This window comes from Carya illinoinensis, chromosome 15, assembly GCF_018687715.1.
Source record: "Carya illinoinensis cultivar Pawnee chromosome 15, C.illinoinensisPawnee_v1, whole genome shotgun sequence".
Lineage (NCBI taxonomy): Eukaryota > Viridiplantae > Streptophyta > Magnoliopsida > Fagales > Juglandaceae > Carya > Carya illinoinensis.
This window is the reverse complement of record NC_056766.1, coordinates 40,127,167-40,147,315: the sequence shown is the minus strand read 5'-3', so window position 1 is coordinate 40,147,315 and position 20,149 is coordinate 40,127,167. Positions and strand designations below refer to the sequence as shown.

General features: G+C 35.2%; 1 protein-coding gene across 1 annotated transcript; it reads left to right on the top strand.

Moving 5' to 3' along the window:
* The first annotated feature begins 317 nt into the window (after nt 1-317).
* LOC122296925 (F-box protein At5g07610-like) lies at nt 318-1,188 on the top strand. The gene is made up of 2 exons (XM_043106720.1): nt 318-466; nt 513-1,188. Exons 1-2 carry the CDS (start codon nt 318-320, stop codon nt 1,186-1,188), a joined length of 825 nt encoding a protein of 274 aa, XP_042962654.1.
* The last annotated feature ends 18,961 nt before the right edge of the window (nt 1,189-20,149 follow it).

The window sequence follows — 20,149 nt, the reverse complement described above, 5'->3', positions numbered from 1 at the left end:
TCAACACATGATTTATCAACTATATAGTTGATAAGTAAAGAATTTTCTCACATCGTCATGTCAACGATACATCTCAGTTGATGGAAAGTATATCAACCTGTTTGGTAGTTAATGAAAATTTGACAATAATTATTTAAACATACAGCATGAAATGTAAAACAAAGTATAATATGATTCATGTTTAATTAAGATGATAAGCAAAATTACTCTTTTCTTGTGAAAAAAGAAGAAGAAACTTTCGGTATTTTTTTGTCATTGGAAGAGTGTTATAATGCTCACATGGAAGAGGAACTAATAGTGAGGACCACATTGCAGCAATGGCAACAATAAGAAAAAGCCAGAGCACCAGCGGGTCTAGAACAACCAGGCTGCAGATGTCGGCTGCTGCAGTCGCTAGCAGTGAAGACCTCTTGAGAGAGATTCTTACGCGTCTTCCTGTGAGACCTCTTGTCAGACTCAAGGTTGTGTGCAAAAAATGGTGCTTTCTCATCTCTGATCCTGAGTTTTCTCAGTCATGCCCGCAGAAACTGTAGATCCAATGGTTTATTGTTGAAAGGTCTCAAACAAGCCCCAGGACTTTCCCTCGTACCCCTTGGGGAGTATCAACCTCCTAGGGTTTTACCATTCAACTTTCTCAACAAGTGGGGTACAAGTGTTTTAGATTCCTGCAAGGGCTTGTTGTGCTATTCTATGGCAGATCTTCATAATCCCAAACAAATTTCTTACTATGTTTGTCATCTTGCTTCCGGGGAGTTCACAAGAATCGGTGTGTTTGATGTGCTGTCAACAATACGTTTAAAAGTTGGCATTGTATCTTTTGATCCTTTGAAGTCAGTTCACTACAAAGTTATCTTGATTCATCAAATACCTTCCGCATCATCTAACTTTCGACTGAACATTGATATTTACGCATCGGTGACCCAATCTTGGAAGCCTGCCGAAGTTGTCATAGTACCATATGATGCAGGATTTAACAATGAAGCAGTTTACATGAATGGTGCTATTTACTGGTATGATCAAACCCGGAAAGCAGTTTGGTACCTTGATTTAGATACAAAATGTCTAGACAGAGTGCCGGATTTAATGGATTGGCCGAAAATAAGTTCTGTCAAGTATTTTGGAGAGTCGCGGCAACTTGCATCTCATTGCAACATGCAGACTCCGCACTATGCTACTTACTGTCTATGAGATGAAACAAGACAGGTCTGGTTGGTTTGTGAAATATCATTGTGATCTTCGTATTCTGGAATATGCATTCCCAAGGATATTCTGTGCTCACTACGATAACCTTCATGTGTTTCATCTCTTGTGCCTACTTGAAGGAGAAACGCAGGAGGAGGCAACTCTTGTGATGGCCGTACCTGGGGAAGTGATTTCTTACAATCTCAAGACAAATGCCTCAAAGACTTTGCGTCATTTTGGAATGTTTGGAGTAATAAACAAGAGGAACGGGGCTTATGAATTGGAGACCCCTGGGATCAAGACTTATCAATACTTGGAGACCCTTGCTCGCATTTGAACACTGTGTTTTTATGGTGAGTGTCATATAATTTAAAACTAATAAATATATCTCGAATTATTTGATGTCATCTCATGGAATGATAATTAAAATGATGATGTTAATCATGATTTAGCTCCTTCCCGATTACTATAGCGATGAGATCATTGTTCTTGTGCTTATTTTTTTTAATAAGATTTTAATAAAATAGAAAAGAGATCATATCGAAATTAGGAGTGGAAATCTAAAAAATATGTTTGGCATTGGTTACTGCTCAACTCACTTGGGTGCAATATCCTCTTAAAGAATTTGGTGTGTTTCTTTCTATGCCATCTGTGTTGTTTTGAGATAATGTTAGTGCCACTTATTTAGCTTTCAATCCTGTCTTTCATGCTCAGACCAAGCACGTTGAAATAAACTATCACTTCATCCGTGAGCATCTTCCTTTCTTGGGAGTTAAAACGATGAGTTGGGTAAGCGTGGGTTTCGTTTGGATTCTAAATGAGCTCAACTCATCTCAATTGGATTCTTTTTTTAACTTATTTCAACATCCAAATACATAAATTTTAAATCACTAAACATCATTCAACTCAAAACCTCTTTATACGTGAAATCTACAATTTTTTTCAACTTAACATTTCTTTATACGTGGAACTCATAACATTTTTCAACTTACCATAAATATATTTAAACTCATCTTAATATTTAAATAAATATAAACTCATTTTAGGTAAGTTTCACAAAACTAACTCTATCATATTAACTTGCTACTATTTATAAAGAATTTTAACTCATTACAATTCAGTTCAACATTCAAATGGGATTTAGTTGCATTATGTGAAGTCCTTAATTTTCTCTCTCTCTCTCTTCAATGAATTGGGTAAAGCTTCCTAAAGTGTATGGCTTATCGGGGGTGACTAAGGACGCACTCAACCAAATGGGGTCTCCTTTGTACAATCTCCTCAGCAGGTCTATTCAGTACGATTGTTTTCAACAAGTAGTGCAATATAAAAGTATTCTACGACCGAGAACAATTTTTTTTTTCCAAAATTGCTATGTATTATCTTTATTAAGATGCTTAATTTTGATTAATTGATTATATTTAGTGTCTTTTAACTTTCCCTGATCTACATCTGATATTAAATCTTGTGGCTTTAAACGAAGTAGTGCTAATTTTGATAAATCACATGATAAGATTCAACTTGTTGTAAGAACAAGATCATAAGGTTCAACATCAGATTCATTAAACAATCTCAAATGTCGATACTTCCACATACTCCATGCCTATGGTCAAAACCTTTCAAGTAAAGACTAATCAACAAGTTGCATCACTTCCCAAACCAGCAAATCAAATCGGCAGTACTTCTGAAAATTGAAGCTTTTAACTTCAAAAAAAGTCCCCCACAATTAGGAATTCAGACCTCCCAAATTCATCCCTCTTAGGATCTATTTTTTGCAGGAATAACAAGAAAAATAAAAAAATAATAACAATACAAGAAATTTACGTAGAAATTTTAAAACAGGAGAAAAACCACCAGATCCAGAGAAGAAAATTTATTATGTGAAAAATTGTTACAATTACATAATTTTTCTCCTCATCCTCAAATACACCCACAAAGCTTCCCCACTAGTAAAATTTTAACTTTATACCTCTTTCTCTTTTACACAAAAAGATCAACAGAAGAATTTAACTAAAATTAAAAGTTACTAGATAAGGTTTCAACTGATATAATTAAACTAAGAGATTAAGTCTCTTATTTATAACTCATGGCCTGTACCTTTACTTTAATCCCACCGAAGTGGAACTAAAAAGGAGCAACATTTCAACACGAGATATAATAGGGCAACTGCATAAAGCATCACAAGCACGCCAAGTGAGATTTTAATCTCAGTATATATGAAGGTTGGATTCCAGATTTTCTTCCAAAACACTTCATGACATTGTCCATGAGAACTAGGTCCTTGGTCCACCGTAGAAATAACATTCAAAGCTACATGATATGCAGTTTTGGCAGTAAACATCCCATTTCTAGTGCAACTCCAAACTAATTTATCCTTACTTCTATGTACATTTGACGGAATCTGTAAAATTTCAGCAGCATCAACAGGAAGAAAAACATTTCTTACCAACTCAGCATTCCAAAAGCCCAATGAAATCTTTTGTATTACATGGAGTGAGAACTGTCCTACGAGGAGAATTTGGCAGCCAGTAATCATCCCATATCCTAATATGGTCACCCCTTCCTATCCGCCATACACATTTTGCTTGTACGAGGGTGAAAAAACCCAAACTGGAGTTTAAGAAATTGGAGTACGGAAAATATTTGGCTTTATAAACTTGATAAAATAGATAATCATGATTGTGAAGTAACCGTCATCTTTGTTTTGCCAAACCCATATCACCCTTGATCTTGGACTGACACAAACGATTAAACTAACCCAATGAATTTTTCTCTCATCACCATGTTATCCCCACAAAAACAGTGCATACATTTGTTCCAATTCCTTACAAAAGCCCTTTGGGAGTTTAAAATAGCTCATAGTATAATTAGGAATTGCTTGTACCACCGTCTTAATAAGAACTTCTGGACTAGCCTGTGAAAGAAGCTTCTCCTTCCAATCTTGTAACTTTTTTCATATTTTCTCCTTTATTTTCCCAAAACTAGCATACTTAGAACAACCCACAAAAGAAGGTAACCCAAGGCATTTATCATGAGATCGAATAGATTGTACACCCCATAGTGCCTTGATTTGATCTATCGCTTCAAACCCAGTCTTTTTTGTTGAATATCAATTTTGTTTTTGCCCTGTTAACTAGCTGACCCGAAGCTTCCCATAAACAGATAAAATGTGTTAAACCTTTGCTTTTGCAACAGGTGTGGCATGACAAAAAATGATGCTATTGTCAGCAAAAAATAAGTGATTAAGACAAGGGGGCTCTATTACACACACGAATACCTTGTAAAGAACTGTCATCTGCAGCTTGCCATAAAGAACAAAGAGAGAGTTTGATAGAGGATAGCCTTGTCTCAGGCCACAGGTAGGTAAAGTAGTCTCAGTAAGAGCACCATGTAGAAGAATTTATTATGAAACTGAAGAAATACTAGCCATGATAAAGTGATCCACCTTGGACTAAACTCCATTTTCTGCATAACCCTCTATAGAAACACCCCATTCTATCCCATCATACGTCTTAATCATGTCTAGTTTAATAGACATACATTCACTATGTCATCTTCCCCTTCTAATAGTATGCACAGTTTCAAATGCAAGTAAAACATTATCAATAATTAAATCTCCCCGACATAAAAGCACATTGTGTGGCTGAAATTACATGGAATGAAAATACCGTCTACCGATTGGCAAGAACTTTGACCAAAATTTTATATAAGAAGACCTCACTCAAAATTTTTGCCTTACCTGTTGCGCCGATCCTGTCCATACGGCCCTAGGCATTTCTCTACCTGAATAGTACTTCGTCAAAGCTGAAATTAATTGGTCAACTAGGTCATCATCAGGAGAAGTTTTTCTCATCAGAACACTAACATTAGTTTTATCTTTAAAATTATAACTTTTAAAAATTAATTTTGCATATTAAAAAAAAATTCCCACATTAGATTATGCATTTTTGAACCAAATAACAATAAAATATTTTTTTTTTATTTTTTTAAATTATTATTTTTATATATTTTACAATTAACACAATGTGCTCAAAAATACAAATTCCATATATCTAAATATTACCAATTTTATATATCAAAATGACTACTTTTATCAATAAATATTAATATATATTAAAAAAATACTTTGTATTATCAACTTAATATAAACTTAATATATCAAAATCATATTAATACAAATTTCACAAAATTGATTTTAATGGGTAGGAGAGAAAAAAAATAGTAAAATAATATTTGAAGAGTGAATTGTGGTTCTTCAAATTTGAAAAAAATACTATTCATAATTCTTCAAAATTTTGAAAATACATAATCTAATGTAGACTAATTTAGAGGGATATTATTCACATATGAAGATGAATATAAAGATACATAGGTCATTGTGTGATGCCCCCAAATCCCCACGCCCGAACACGGGGAAATTGAGGCGTCCGGATGGTGACAACCCGGGTCACCATCCCATCGGCGGGTGCCAAGTGTGTGCAAGGCAACAGATGTGTACAGAGAAACACGCAGCGGATAACGAAAGTCATAACTAAGTACCAGAATTTTTCTTAACGTAATACAAGCTGTTTAAAACATACATAAATAAAATATTACAAAAAACCCAAATACAGTTTAAACAAATATAAAAGATAGCATCAGCAACCCGGCGGAGCCGCATCCTCGGGCTCAGCCTCCTCCTCTTCGTCCTCTAACTCTGCACCAAAAGCTACGGAACCATGAATGGTACCGCAGGTAAGTAAAACCCAAACACTACCAGATAAAAACACATAAAACTCAAACAACATGCATGAACCATGCCCAATGCACAAAGCCCATCAAACACAAGTTTTCCACACACGCCAAAAAACCCATTTGGCCCAAAAATACATCCTTTCCGAAAAACACGCCAAAAGTCACATTTGGCCGCCAAAAGTCCATTTGGCCCAATATCTCGCCAGAAGTCCATCCGGCCCAATATCTCGCCAGAAGTCCATCTGGCCCACGCCAAAAGTCCCATTTGGCCTCATAAACCATTATCCAATTTTAACCGTATGCACCATGACCTCCCCTAGGGGTCATCCGCACACCCTGGCTCCAGTGTCACACCGTAGAGTACCACCACGCATGTGACACCTAACGAGCGATGCCCAGTTCCGCGCCTCCCGCGCGTGCGTAGCCAAGCATCCTCTAGCCCTCGCCAGCGAAGGGCCACGGAGTCGGTGAGTAGGGCGATGCCCGGTTCCACGCCCGGCGCGTTCGTAGCCAAGCATCCCCTAGCCCCGCTCCCGTCATCTCTCTCGACAACTCAGGGGACATCACTCAGTTTATTCCGCTCCCGAGTGACCAGAGGAGCTCCACCGAGATAATAACCCATCCCGGCTTGGGCTCGTGATACACACGCACCCGCAACACACTTACGCCAAAACACCGACTTTTCACATAAATCCACAAACACCCGTGCATGCACCATGTAATGTCATAACAATGCATAATAAAATAATCAAACAACATAAAACAAATAAACAGGCAACTCCGTCCTCCATCCATCCGACCCCCGAAACTCCTCGGACTCAGTCCGGAATCAACAACCAACAACAATAAATAATTGAATGAGCAATATATATTAAAATCTGAAAATAGGGTTTGGAAAATACTTACAGCGCTATACGGCAATTTTAGAAAACAAGCGGCGTTGCAAACGGCGGAGGAAAAACAACGTAACAGTGTAATTTACACTGTTGCCGTGGGTAATAAATTACCCACTTTTGAACGGAGACAAACTAGGACACGAGATTGATAGGGTATGGTCTAGGGATGGTTGTGAAGCTATTGGAAGTGACGAACGGCCGTGGGTGGCGGCGGAATGGCCGGATTACCCAAAACGGAAACTAAGCTCGTAGGAGTTGTTCCGGTGGTCGTTGGAGGCCGGAAATAGGTGGGTTAGGACGGCAAGGGACCGGTGATAAAGTGGTGAAGAAATGGTGGCCGGAGGTGGAGCGACGGCGGCGGATCAGAGCAAAATCCGTGCGCCCTTCTTGGTGCTTTTCCGGCCAAACGGCCGGCCGGTTGGGGGTGGGTTTTGGAGGGGTGGTGCACCGGAGGGAGAGGAAGAGAATGGGACCGGTGGGAGGCCGAACGGTGGCCGGACGGCGGCGGTAGGGTAGAGAGAAGGTGACGCCGGCGTGAGGTAGAGGGAGGAGAGAGAGAGAGCACGGGGGGGGTTCGGTCGAGCGGGAGAAGAAAGAAAGAAAGAAAGAAAAAAAAAAGAAAAAGAAGAAAAAGAAAAGAAAGGGAAAAAGAAAAAGGAAAAAGAGAAAAAAGGAAAAAGGATGTGAAAAGAGATGAGGTCCAGTCCTCACTCCGGGAAAACGAAACAAACCGCCAAAAAGATTAAAACTACAAAACAACTAAAAGAAATAAAACACAACCTCAAATAAATTAAATTAAATTAAAACCCAATTTTTAAAACGCAAATAAATTAAAATAAAATAACTGATATATTAATTAAAATAAAAACAATCCTTCAGTGAAAATACACGTAAAAGCGGGTCATCACATCCTTCCCCCCTTAAAAACAAATTTCGTCCTCGAAATTTGCAAGATCAACCATCAGCGCCAAACAGATACAACATACAACTCCAAACATATTTGAGAGATACATATCATCAACAACTCCCAACAAATCCAATGGTTATTAACTTCACACCATAAATTGCTAATATCGACGACGCCTCTGCTTTACCTTCCGAATTTTCATCCTATTCCAACCTTGGTAACCTAATAGCCACCTCCAAAATTAACCATCAATAAACCAAATTGTACGACCAAAAGATTAATCTCCCATTAAAATTTCGAATCACTACTAAATCCTCAACATCAACACAAAATTTGAACTCCTAAGAATCTCCAAAAATCACGCTTTCGCGCACACTCTGATAACTCACCAAAATACATAAAGGCTATATCCTCAAAATTAATATCATGAAGTATAAGCTCAAGCCACACCTAATCATAATAAAACCTTTATCACTTTTCCATAGAAAATCATATACCTCCAAAAACCTCAAATCTCCACTCATTCCTCAGTTGGCCATTGCTGCCCCAATCGAAAACCAACATTCCGCAAAATACATCCATTGATTGATGACAGAACCAGTACTAATCAACCTCCAGGCCCCAATTTGAAAACATATAACATCATCCCCAAAATACACTTGTCTCTTCTAAAGATAAGGAACATCTCCAAAAGGCCCAAGTCCTTCCCTGCCAACCAACAAGGGCGCCTATAACCTCTATCCGATATCCCACACTTCAAGCTCATAACCTATATTTTGAATAATATCTAATCTTGCAATAACTAGCTCACTATAAACTCCCATTGACTTCACCTAGACATAATCAAAACGCTCTTGGGAACTCACTCACCTACTTATACCCTCAAAAACTTTAGTTTTAGCACAACTAATTCCTTCAATAGCACTTCACAAACAAAATCTCAAGACAGATCATACTGTTCAAATCTTCAATCCATCAAAACCATTAAACAACACTCATGAATCCTAATGTTTTATTACCTCATACATATGATCATGCTACCCACCTTTGATGCATAGGTTTCAACTTCCAAGATTCATTACTTCATACTCCACACATGGTGACCTAACGATCTCCTTTCAAGCTATATAACCATATCCCCAATTCTCCCAACTAGATACTTGATCTCCAAAGAAAAGTATAGCCTCACCAATTTAAATTCCTGTGTGACCTCAAGTCACAATTAATTCTTGAAGATAGACTCAACCATTAATGCCAACCATCACTCCAATTGGTAACCCACTTCAATTGTACATTCCATTCACTTACCAAACAACTCAAAGCCAAAAAGAGACTAGGATTTGTACTCTCCGAAATCCATACACCCTCACCACCATTATAAATGGATCTCATGTACCCCTTAGCTAAGATCAATAATCATTCTAACGGATAAGTGATCCATCACTTCCATTTCCAACATCCGTACCTTATCCTCAAAATAAACAAAAATTCATTTTCTAAAACCTGCATCATCTATTATCCTCACTCGGCATGAATCAATCCTAAAACCTATCACTATAACCTCGAGCTATAACAGTAATTATTTTCTAAACTAGTTCGATATCTTCAATCCTCAAAGAAATACATGAACTAGATCATTACTTCCAATCCTCAAAGGAATCTACTCTAGAAAAATTTTCATATCAATAACTCAACTCGAAACAACTCCATTTTAATGGTTACAACTAATCACTCACTAGAGTAGATCAAGCTACAGCACTAAGTCTGTAAAACTAAGAACTCAATTCTTATTATCAACCAGTCCTTCAACTCTACCATTCTAAAACCTTAAATCAAATAAGAATCATCTTCCGAAACTTCTAAGATCAAAGAACTTACATCCCTATAAAAGAAAAATCGACTCCCAAATCTTCCAAATTCTAAAACATTAATAGATAATAAATCATTTTCTGAAATTCTCAAGATTGGTGGTTTTAATCCAAATCATTTACCTTAAAAGCTTGTAAAATCTAAAGCCTCAATTGCCACCAAATTACTCATCCAAATCACGAAATCTAAAACTCGAAATTTAATTATTTCCTCCCAAAGCTTGTCGAACCTAACACCTTAATTACCATAAACTTATATTCCTAAAATCTATAAGGCCCCAAACTTTAAAACTTGTCGAAACTTCATAAAATCTAACATCGAAATTTGTGGAACTTACAACCTACTACATTAAAGACCATTTCATAAACTCCACGGAACCAAAGAACTCAATTATTCTACTTCCCTAAAAGATCACCCAGATCATGCCATTCTCTTTAAGCCTCGATAACATATATATAAAACAAAACAAAACCACACAAGGCATTCATCACGAATGATTAGATTAGACTCATACCGGCCATGACTCCAGCATCATGGGTCGCTGGTGCCTCATCATCCACCTCTCCGGGTGTGACAGCATAAACCCGGGCTTGCACTGCTTGTCTCGGGTTGGTTCTTCCACCGTGTCTACCTCCACGGCTTCCTTGAGCTCTAACGGGGCAATCCCGAGCAATATGCCCCACTTGGCCGCACCGATAACACTGGGGTCCGCTACTCGTCCGACACTCGCCCTCATGAGCTCTATTACAAACTCCACAAACAGGCATACGTCCTCCCATGCGAACACTTGAGGATGCTTGAGGTCGAGTTCCGGTCCGCTGAACAAACTTCTGAGGCGAACCCGAGCTGCTTCTTTCACCAGAAAAACTCCACCTCTTTTGCCCTGAAGGGGAGCCCATACTCAGATTATTTTCCCGCTCTATAAGGGTGGCCACATCCACTGACTCCTGAAAAGTGGTTATCCGATGGCTGACCACCATGCGGCGTATGTCATGACGCAACCCCTCCTGAAAACGATCTGCTCGCATCTCCTCAGTGGCGACAAGGTGAGGAGCAAACCGCTCAAGTTCTATGAACCTCCGGGCGTACAACTCCACTGTCGCGCCCCCTTGGACCAGATTGGAGAACTCTCTTGCCTTTTGCTTCCTTACCGATGCGGGAAAGAAGCGGTCATTGAACTCCTTCTTGAAACGCTGCCAGGTCACCGCAGCGAAAGATCCCAGTTCAGATTCCAACAGCACCCTCTTGGTATCCCACCAATCAGAAGCAGTGCCTTGCAAGAGGTAGCTGGCGTAAAGTACTTGTTGTGCCTCAGTGCACCCACACACCTCAAAAGTCTTCTCCAGATCTTTAATCCATTTTCCAGCCTGAATTGGATCCTCATTTCCAGTGAAGTGTGGGGTCCGATGCGCCAAGAAGCGCTCATAGGTGCATCCGGCTTGCACCATGCTACTGGACCCTCCTGGATACATCCAAGGCCCTCCCTGATATGGCCAGGGACCTCCTGGTTGTGGCCAATACCCTCCTTGTTGCGGACAAGGCTCTCCTGACGGTGGATAAGGCCCTCCTGATGGTGGACAAGGCCCTCCTGATGGTGGCCAAGGACCCCCTTGTGGTGGCCAAGGTCCTTGTGGTGGCCAAGGCCCTGCCTGTTGGGACCTCGCACTCTGTTGCATAAACTCCGTCATCTGCCGAATTGCTTCGGCTATGGAGTCATTTCTGGAGGTATTTTCCTGTGGTTCCTGAGTATTTTTCCTTGGTCTCCCTAGTCTCCCCATACTCTTGTCACAACAGCACTCTTGACCCTCCTTTAAGAAAACAAATAAAACCATCATAAAACCAAAAACCAAAACCAACACCATACAGCCAGAAACAAAAGAAACCAGCATGCAATAACATAACTAAATAAATAAAAACAAGCAAACAAGCTCAAATCAATAAACCAAATAAAACATGTTAAATAGCAACTTTACTTAAAATAAATTTTAAAACACAACTTTAAAAACATTCTGGTACTACCTACGGGACATGTGGTTTTACCCAGAGCCAAACCGCTCTGATACCACCTGTGACGCCCCCAAATCCCCACGCCCGAACACGGGGAAATTGAGGCGTCCGGATGGTGACAACCCGGGTCACCATCCCATCGGCGGGTGCCAAGTGTGTGCAAGGCAACAGATGTGTACAGAGAAACACGCAGCGGATAACGAAAGTCATAACTAAGTACCATAATTTTTCTTAACGTAATACAAGCTGTTTAAAACATACATAAATAAAATATTACAAAAAACCCAAATACAGTTTAAACAAATATAAAAGATAGCATCAGCAACCCGGCGGAGCCGCATCCTCGGGCTCAGCCTCCTCCTCTTCGTCCTCTAACTCTGCACCAAAAGCTACGGAACCACGAATGGTACCGCAGGTAAGTAAAACCCAAACACTACCAGATAAAAACACATAAAACTCAAACAACATGCATGAACCATGCCCAATGCACAAAGCCCATCAAACACAAGTTTTCCACACACGCCAAAAAATCCATTTGACCCAAAAACACATCCTTTCCGAAAAACACGCCAAAAGTCACATTTGGCCGCCAAAAGTCCATTTGGCCCAATATCTCGCCAGAAGTCCATCCGGCCCAATATCTCGCCAGAAGTCCATCTGGCCCACGCCAAAAGTCCCATTTGGCCTCATAAACCATTATCCAATTTTAACCGTATGCACCATGACCTCCCCTAGGGGTCATCCGCACACCCTGGCTCCAGTGTCACACCGTAGAGTACCACCACGCATGTGACACCTAACGAGCGATGCCCAGTTCCGCGCCTCCCGCGCGTGCGTAGCCAAGCATCCTCTAGCCCTCGCCAGCGAAGGGCCACGGAGTCGGTGAGTAGGGCGATGCCCGGTTCCACGCCCGGCGCGTTCGTAGCCAAGCATCCCCTAGCCCCGCTCCCGTCATCTCTCTCGACAACTCAGGGGACATCACTCAGTTTATTCCGCTCCCGAGTGACCAGAGGAGCTCCACCGAGATAATAACCCATCCCGGCTTGGGCTCGTGATACACACGCACCCGCAACACACTTACGCCAAAACACCGACTTTTCACATAAATCCACAAACACCCGTGCATGCACCATGTAATGTCATAACAATGCATAATAAAATAATCAAACAACATAAAACAAATAAACAGGCAACTCCGTCCTCCATCCATCCGACCCCCGAAACTCCTCGGACTTAGTCCGGAATCAACAACCAACAACAATAAATAATTGAATGAGCAATATATATTAAAATCTGAAAATAGGGTTTGGAAAATACTTACAGCGCTATACAGCAATTTTAGAAAACAAGCGGCGTTGCAAACGGCGGAGGAAAAGCAACGTAACAGTGTAATTTACACTGTTGCCGTGGGTAATAAATTACCCACTTTTGAACGGAGACAAACTAGGACACGAGATTGATAGGGTATGGTCTAGGGATGGTTGTGAAGCTATTGGAAGTGACGAACGGCCGTGGGTGGCGGCGGAATGGCCGGAAATGGCCGGATTACCCAAAACGGAAACTAAGCTCGTAGGAGCTGTTCCGGTGGTCGTTGGAGGCCGGAAATAGGTGGGTTAGGACGGCAAGGGACCGGTGATGAAGTGGTGAAGAAATGGTGGCCGGAGGTGGAGCGACGGCGGCGGATCGGAGCAAAATCCGTGCGCCCTTCTTGGTGCTTTTCCGGCCAAACGACCGGCCGGTTGGGGGTGGGTTTTGGAGGGGTGGTGCACCGGAGGGAGAGGAAGAGAATGGGACCGGTGGGAGGCCGAACGGTGGCCGGACGGTGGCGGTAGGGTAGAGAGAAGGTGACGCCGGCGTGAGGGAGAGGGAGGAGAGAGAGAGAGCACGGGGGGGTTCGGTCGAGCGGGAGAAGAAAGAAAGAAAGAAAGAAAAAAAAAGAAAAAGAAGAAAAAGAAAAGAAAGGGAAAAAGAAAAAGGAAAAAGAGAAAAAATGAAAAAGGATGTGAAAAGAGATGAGGTCCAGTCCTCAATCCGGGAAAACGAAACAAACCGCCAAAAAGATTAAAACCACAAAACAACTAAAAGAAATAAAATACAACCTCAAATAAATTAAATTAAATTAAAACCCAATTTTTAAAACGTAAATAAATTAAAATAAAATAACTGATATATTAATTAAAATAAAAACAATCCTTCAGTGAAAATACACGTAAAAGCGGGTCATCACACATTGTCAATGCTCTCAAAGTAGTTATCCCATGTGGTTGTGGCCAGCATATGAAGCATCTTATTGGGGCCTACGATAGAGGGATCCACACTTACGACTAGGGAGGTAACAAGTTTGGTTTTGAACATTTTGTAGAATCGAATAAGTATGAATCAATTTTTAAAATTTAAAAATTAATATCAAATCGATTAATTATCATAATTGGAAATTTCAGTTTTTTTAGTTTCGATTCTGTTCGGTCTAGTTTTTTTAATTTTACGGATAAATAAAATTATACTCGAATAAAATTTTAGCAAGTGATTGACCCATATCCCTCATTTTATAATTTTTGACTAAAAAATTATAAAATTAAAATTTATATATGTTAATATCAAAATTCAAATGCTATATTAAAAATATAAGATTAATTTATGTTATATCATAAATCTAATGTTATATTAAAACTTTTCATATTAATTTTATGTTATCTCAAATATTATATTAGTTTTATGTTATAATATTAATAGACATGAATAATAAGATTAAAATTTTATATTATATTAATTAATAATTTAACATATAATACATATAATATAATATAAATAATTATATAAATAATAATTTATATATAATATAAAAATTAAAAATATATATCAATCCGATTCGATAGAAACCAATTTTTAAAATATGAACACTGATAACAAACTGATTTAGAGCCATTTACGAATGGAACCAAACATACCGATTGGGTCCTATTTGGTCAGATTCAATCTGTTTATCATTTTTTCTTTAAACACTCTCCATGAAAAGAATAATAATTGATTTTGTCCATGTCCATGCAAAGGTTGTCCTTACCTGCCAATTGGACGCATCATCAAATTTAAAATAATAATAAAATAATATTATATATAATTATTTTTACATATATTTTATTTATTTTATTGACTATATTAATTATTTTTAATATATATTTAATTATGTCAATAAAATATACAAAAAAATATATATATAAATTCCTTCTTATAGAATTTTTGTAATGGAAATAGTAATGACCACGATTTTTGCGGGTGTAAAACTGAAAATCGAGGTGAACACTTAAATTAACTAATAATATTTATGGTATTGGTAGGTTTTTCTTTTTCCAACAACCTGTTGTACGATCTGGATTTTTTAATTATTTGTTCGGCTGGAATTACACGTGAAAATCATTGAGAATGGGTAGTCTGATTAACAAACTTTCTTAAAATTTTACATAAAACATAATAAATAATTTAATTTTTTTAAATTTTTAAATAATAAAAATATTAAAAAATAATATTTTATTTAATTTTTAAAATTTAAAATACATAAATCTTACATATTTTTTTAAACAAAATTCAGGGATCTATATAAAAAATTATTTTTTATTAGATCTAATTTTTTGTAAAGAGAATACTCGATACACTATATTCTTATTTTATTTTCATCCTATTAAGTAAGATATGGTATATTTATCATTATTAGATGATAAAGAAGAATGTAATAAATAATTATTTAATGATGATAAATATATTATTAAGTGTGATAATAAACGTGTCACACCTTATTTAATAAGATGAGAGAATAGTATATAAAATTTTCCTTCATGAAAATCATCTTGTTAGCATAGCATGTTGTCATAAAATAAGTGGCCAAATGAAAAAGCTGAATACTAATTAGTGGTAGACCTTTAAAATAAAATACAGTAGAAAATCAGCTCTATTGGATAGATACATGCTATGATCAAGTTATTTTTCTTTAAAAGAAATTATATTTGAAATTGTGGGTTTTAAGTAGGAGAAAAATAAACACATAAAATAAATTTTATAATACTTAATACTTTTTTAATATTGTCCAAAATATTTATATAGACAATAATAAGGTCTAGGCAATAACTTAAGGACTTGTTTGTATATTAAGAATATTTTAGAATATCCGGTAATGAAATAGTTTATCAATAATAAAAATAACCAATAGTTCATTAATAATTAATAATAATGAAATAATTTAAAAATATTTAAGAACCACTTCGTTCGGAACATGTCCTAAAAGTTGGAAGGTGAAGAAGTAGCTAAGAATTTAATATTCCTTAGAGCATTTTCAATGGCTCATGTATAATATAAAAAATGTAAAATATTTAAAGGAATGTTTATAAAATGAGCTCCATTTGATTAGATAAAAAATTTTATAAAATATAAATTGCTACAGTAACCCGATACACCGCTACATGTAGATGATATTGTTCATCATTCAAATAATTTTTTATTATTATTATTTATACTTCATTTACTCACTCATTTCCTTTTATCTTTTTTACATTTCAATTCAAATTCTTTTTATTGTTCATCATTTAAAACACCTCTATTTTATTTTATTTTTTTTTTAAATCTTGGAAATATTATTTATCCAATTTTTCATATTTGATTTTATTTTTTATTTTTATTTAACTTATATAATTTTATTTTATATTTATAGGACTGAATTATATTACATTATATATAATAATATATTGTAAATATAAAAAAAAATATGGATATTACAAATTTATTGATAGAAAGAAAATGTTTAAAAAAATAAAAATTATTATTTAAATAATATAAAAAAATAAATAAATTAATGTATAGTCTATTATAAAAATTAATATATAAAATAAAAAAATAAATTTTAATGATATATTTTAAAAGGTCTAATGAATAAACTATTGTGAGTCCCCTGACAATGATGAAACCGATAATGCAAGGTGGACAGCTCAGACGTTTTATCTTTTGTTTCCCCTTTTATGTTTCAACACGTTTCACGTCTTTTTTTTTTTTTTATTCATCACATGTTTGATCATTGATGTCTATAAAGTAATTTCCCTCCGAAAATTACAGAGAATAATTTTATATATTTTATTAATATAATTAGCTAATATAATTATTTTATATTAAAAAATAATAGCTAATATAATTATTTTATATTAAAAAAATAATACAATCAATTATATTAATAAAATGTATACAAAAATATATAATAATGATTATATATAAAATTTTTATAATTTATTTATTGTTCACATCTGAATCTGATACTCAATTTTGAGCCCTTTCTCGGGAAGAAAAAACCAAAAGTATCTCATCTTCGAACTTTGGCAATTGGGAAACAAAGCATTATGCTTTGTGTGCACCACTTTTCATGCATCATTTGAAAATTGGCAATGGACAATCATTGCTGAATGCTTTGTGTCCAACATTGTACTAAAGAATTGGAACAAATTGCTCCACATTGGGAGGTAACGCCTTCAAGTGGGTTAACTGATTCCAAACATATAATATTTAATTAAAAATAATACTAAATACAGTCTTCTACGATTGGATGCTGAGTTGAATTGAATTGAATTAAGTTGAGTTGAATTAAGATAAAAGTTAAAGGTTGAATAAAATATTATTAGAAAATTATTTTTTAATATTATTATTATTTCGAGATTTGAAAAAATTAAATTGTTTATTATATTTTATGTTGGAATTTAAAAAAATTATAATAATTATATGAGATGAGTTGAAGTGGGATGAGGATCCAAACTTAGTGTTACACACTCTCGTTGGAAAAAATATGGTCAACCATTAAAAAAAATAATTTTTTTTATATGAATCCTAAATTTATAATTTTTTTAAGAAATAATACATGAGACTTGTCCACTATAAAACTGTAAATATTATTTCTCTTTAATTAAAGAGAAATACTTTTTGCAGTCGGCAGATGCAGTCGGCTGTAAAAAAAAATTAATACGGGACCTACATGAAAAAAAAAAATTATTTTTATAACTTTTTATAATTCCTGTAGGTCCCCTTGAATATAAAAAAAAAATTTATAATTTTTTTTTATTCATTCCGTACAGCCGACTGCACACCGATTGCATCTGGCGACTGTATGTAGCAAAACCCTTAATTAAATAGAATGGAGTGTAACGATGAGAAGTTGAATTTGAAGACTTCTATTTTAATAGAAAAATTTTATATATCACATTGCCAATTTACTTTCACTAATCCACTACGTAAAATATGACACATTTATTATAATCATCTAATAGTGATAAATATGCATGATTATAATAAATATGTCACATCTTACGTAATGAAATGAAAATATAGTATATAACATTACTCATTTTAATATCATCTTAAATCTCTACTTATCCCAATGATTTAAATTAAGAGAAAGATATAGATTTGATTATTTATCTTCATCCAAACACTTATTTAAAAGTATTTACCGTTTAATTTCATTGGGGCATCACGTGTGTCTGAAATCGATGGTGGTCAAGATCCACTCTTCTCTTCAATAATATATCTTGATCACAACTAAACCAAAAATTTAAAGGATAGTGCTAGTTAGCATACAAACAGCAGACACCAAAATATTCTAGAATATAACAATAGATAATTAGTTAGCATTTTCTCTCAAGTTTTGTAACAGAAAATATTCCTTTTATTCATTCTCTCAACGTGTATAAATATATGCAAATCATCAATGAAAAGTTTACCTTGAATTGGCAAAACTCTATTTGCGTAACAGTTTCAGTCGTAAGTGTGTAAATATTGTATAATTATTTTTAAAAAAATAAATAAATACAAGATCTATATGAAAATAAATTAATTTTTTAATATGAACACTATTATTTTTCTAAGCGACTATATAACATTTGCACACTTTACGACTATTTATAATATTACTGTTTCTGAAGAAAAATAAAAACCATAAAAAATAAAGTTCAGTTGGATCTACACTCATAATCCTACGATTAAATTAATTGTCATGGACTCATAATGTGTCTTAAAATATTTCTTATCGTGGGAGCAAAGATATGGAGAAGGCATTATTGAGATTTTTCTTTTGTTTTTTATTAATCATTGTCCTTTTTTAGTGACCACATTTTGCTTGTGGGAATTATTAAATATGAAACCCATGCTATCACTTGTCATGACTCACCACATGATAAAGTACTTTGAAATTAAGCCAACAATGATTCGGACAAATATCAATTATCAAAATAGACAAAATAAATATATAAATAAATAGTATATTAGGATAATTATTTCTTTATTAATTCTTTAGAAACGTATCAAAGGTTCATGTTGTAGCTGAATCTGCTTCAAATTGACAGGTAATATATACATTAGAAAAGTGATATTAAGGATATGCCATATTGCCAAAGGGTGGTAACTTCGGGGTTAAGGTAATTTTAAATAGTGGATAAACCTGCTATTATATAATAACAAAAGTCTCGCGAACTCTATATACACAAACAACCTAGGTACATGAAAACTATCTAATTCATTGATATAGAAAAATGGAGTTTTCCATTGTGATTACTGACTTAGGTATCAAAAGTGTTCTATTAATAAACCCGCTATCATATAATAACAAAAGTCTCACGAACTCTACATATACAAACAATCTAGATACATGAAAGCTATCTGATATAGAAAATAGATTTTTCCTTGTGATTACTGATTTAGGTATCAGAAACGTTTTCCAAAACCTTCAAGCCACTCAATTATTTTATTACAGGTGATCGCATGTAAATAGCGGTGAAAAACATCTATAACAATTTACAAAGTAATCCTTTCAAAATATATGGCCACCCTTAGGTTAATGCAATTAATATCTGCCTTAAAAATTGTCTCATTATTGGACCAATAAAAAAAAGTCATATAGAAAAGAATTTGTGATTTTTTTAATGAGTTATTATTGACTTTTTGTTTTATCGACACATTTTACTTGTGAGGATTAAATATGTAATTATTGCTGTCCCTATATTATAACTTGACATTAGGGGAAACTTTATGTCAATTCAACATAAGGTACCACGATTAACGTAATAAGACTCAAATCGAATTATGTAAATCTAAATAAATAATTTAATTTCTATCAATAAATAAATAATTTAATAAACAAATTAATTGTGTGTCAATATATTTAACTTGTAATTAATTTGCATATTTGTATAACTGAATTAAATTGTTATTATTAAAAGAATATAACCTTAAGATCGCATTAAATTTAAAGAATGATTTTGTATAACATATCTATTAGAATTTTGGATGATAATTTAATGGAAAGACATTTATAAAAATAGTAATGATACATACAGTCACTTTTGTATATTCTCTATACATTTTACTTACTGAGCAATACTACGTACAGTCTCCATTTGGGGACTGCAATGCAAGTACAAGCAATTTTAACTTTAAATTTTTTTAAAATGATTAAAATATCTCTCCTAAAATAATATTTTTTTCTCTTTTAATAAAGGGCCTGCATATGCAGTCTACACTTGGAGATTGCAAATGA

Bases quoted from the DNA above. Each gene is read 5' to 3' on its own strand.
- LOC122296925 (XM_043106720.1), top strand. From the start codon at position 318: ATGGCAACAATAAGAAAAAGCCAGAGCACCAGCGGGTCTAGAACAACC. The intron at 467-512 runs GTGCAAAAAATG...GAGTTTTCTCAG, and splicing joins CTTGTCAGACTCAAGGTTGT to TCATGCCCGCAGAAACTGTA.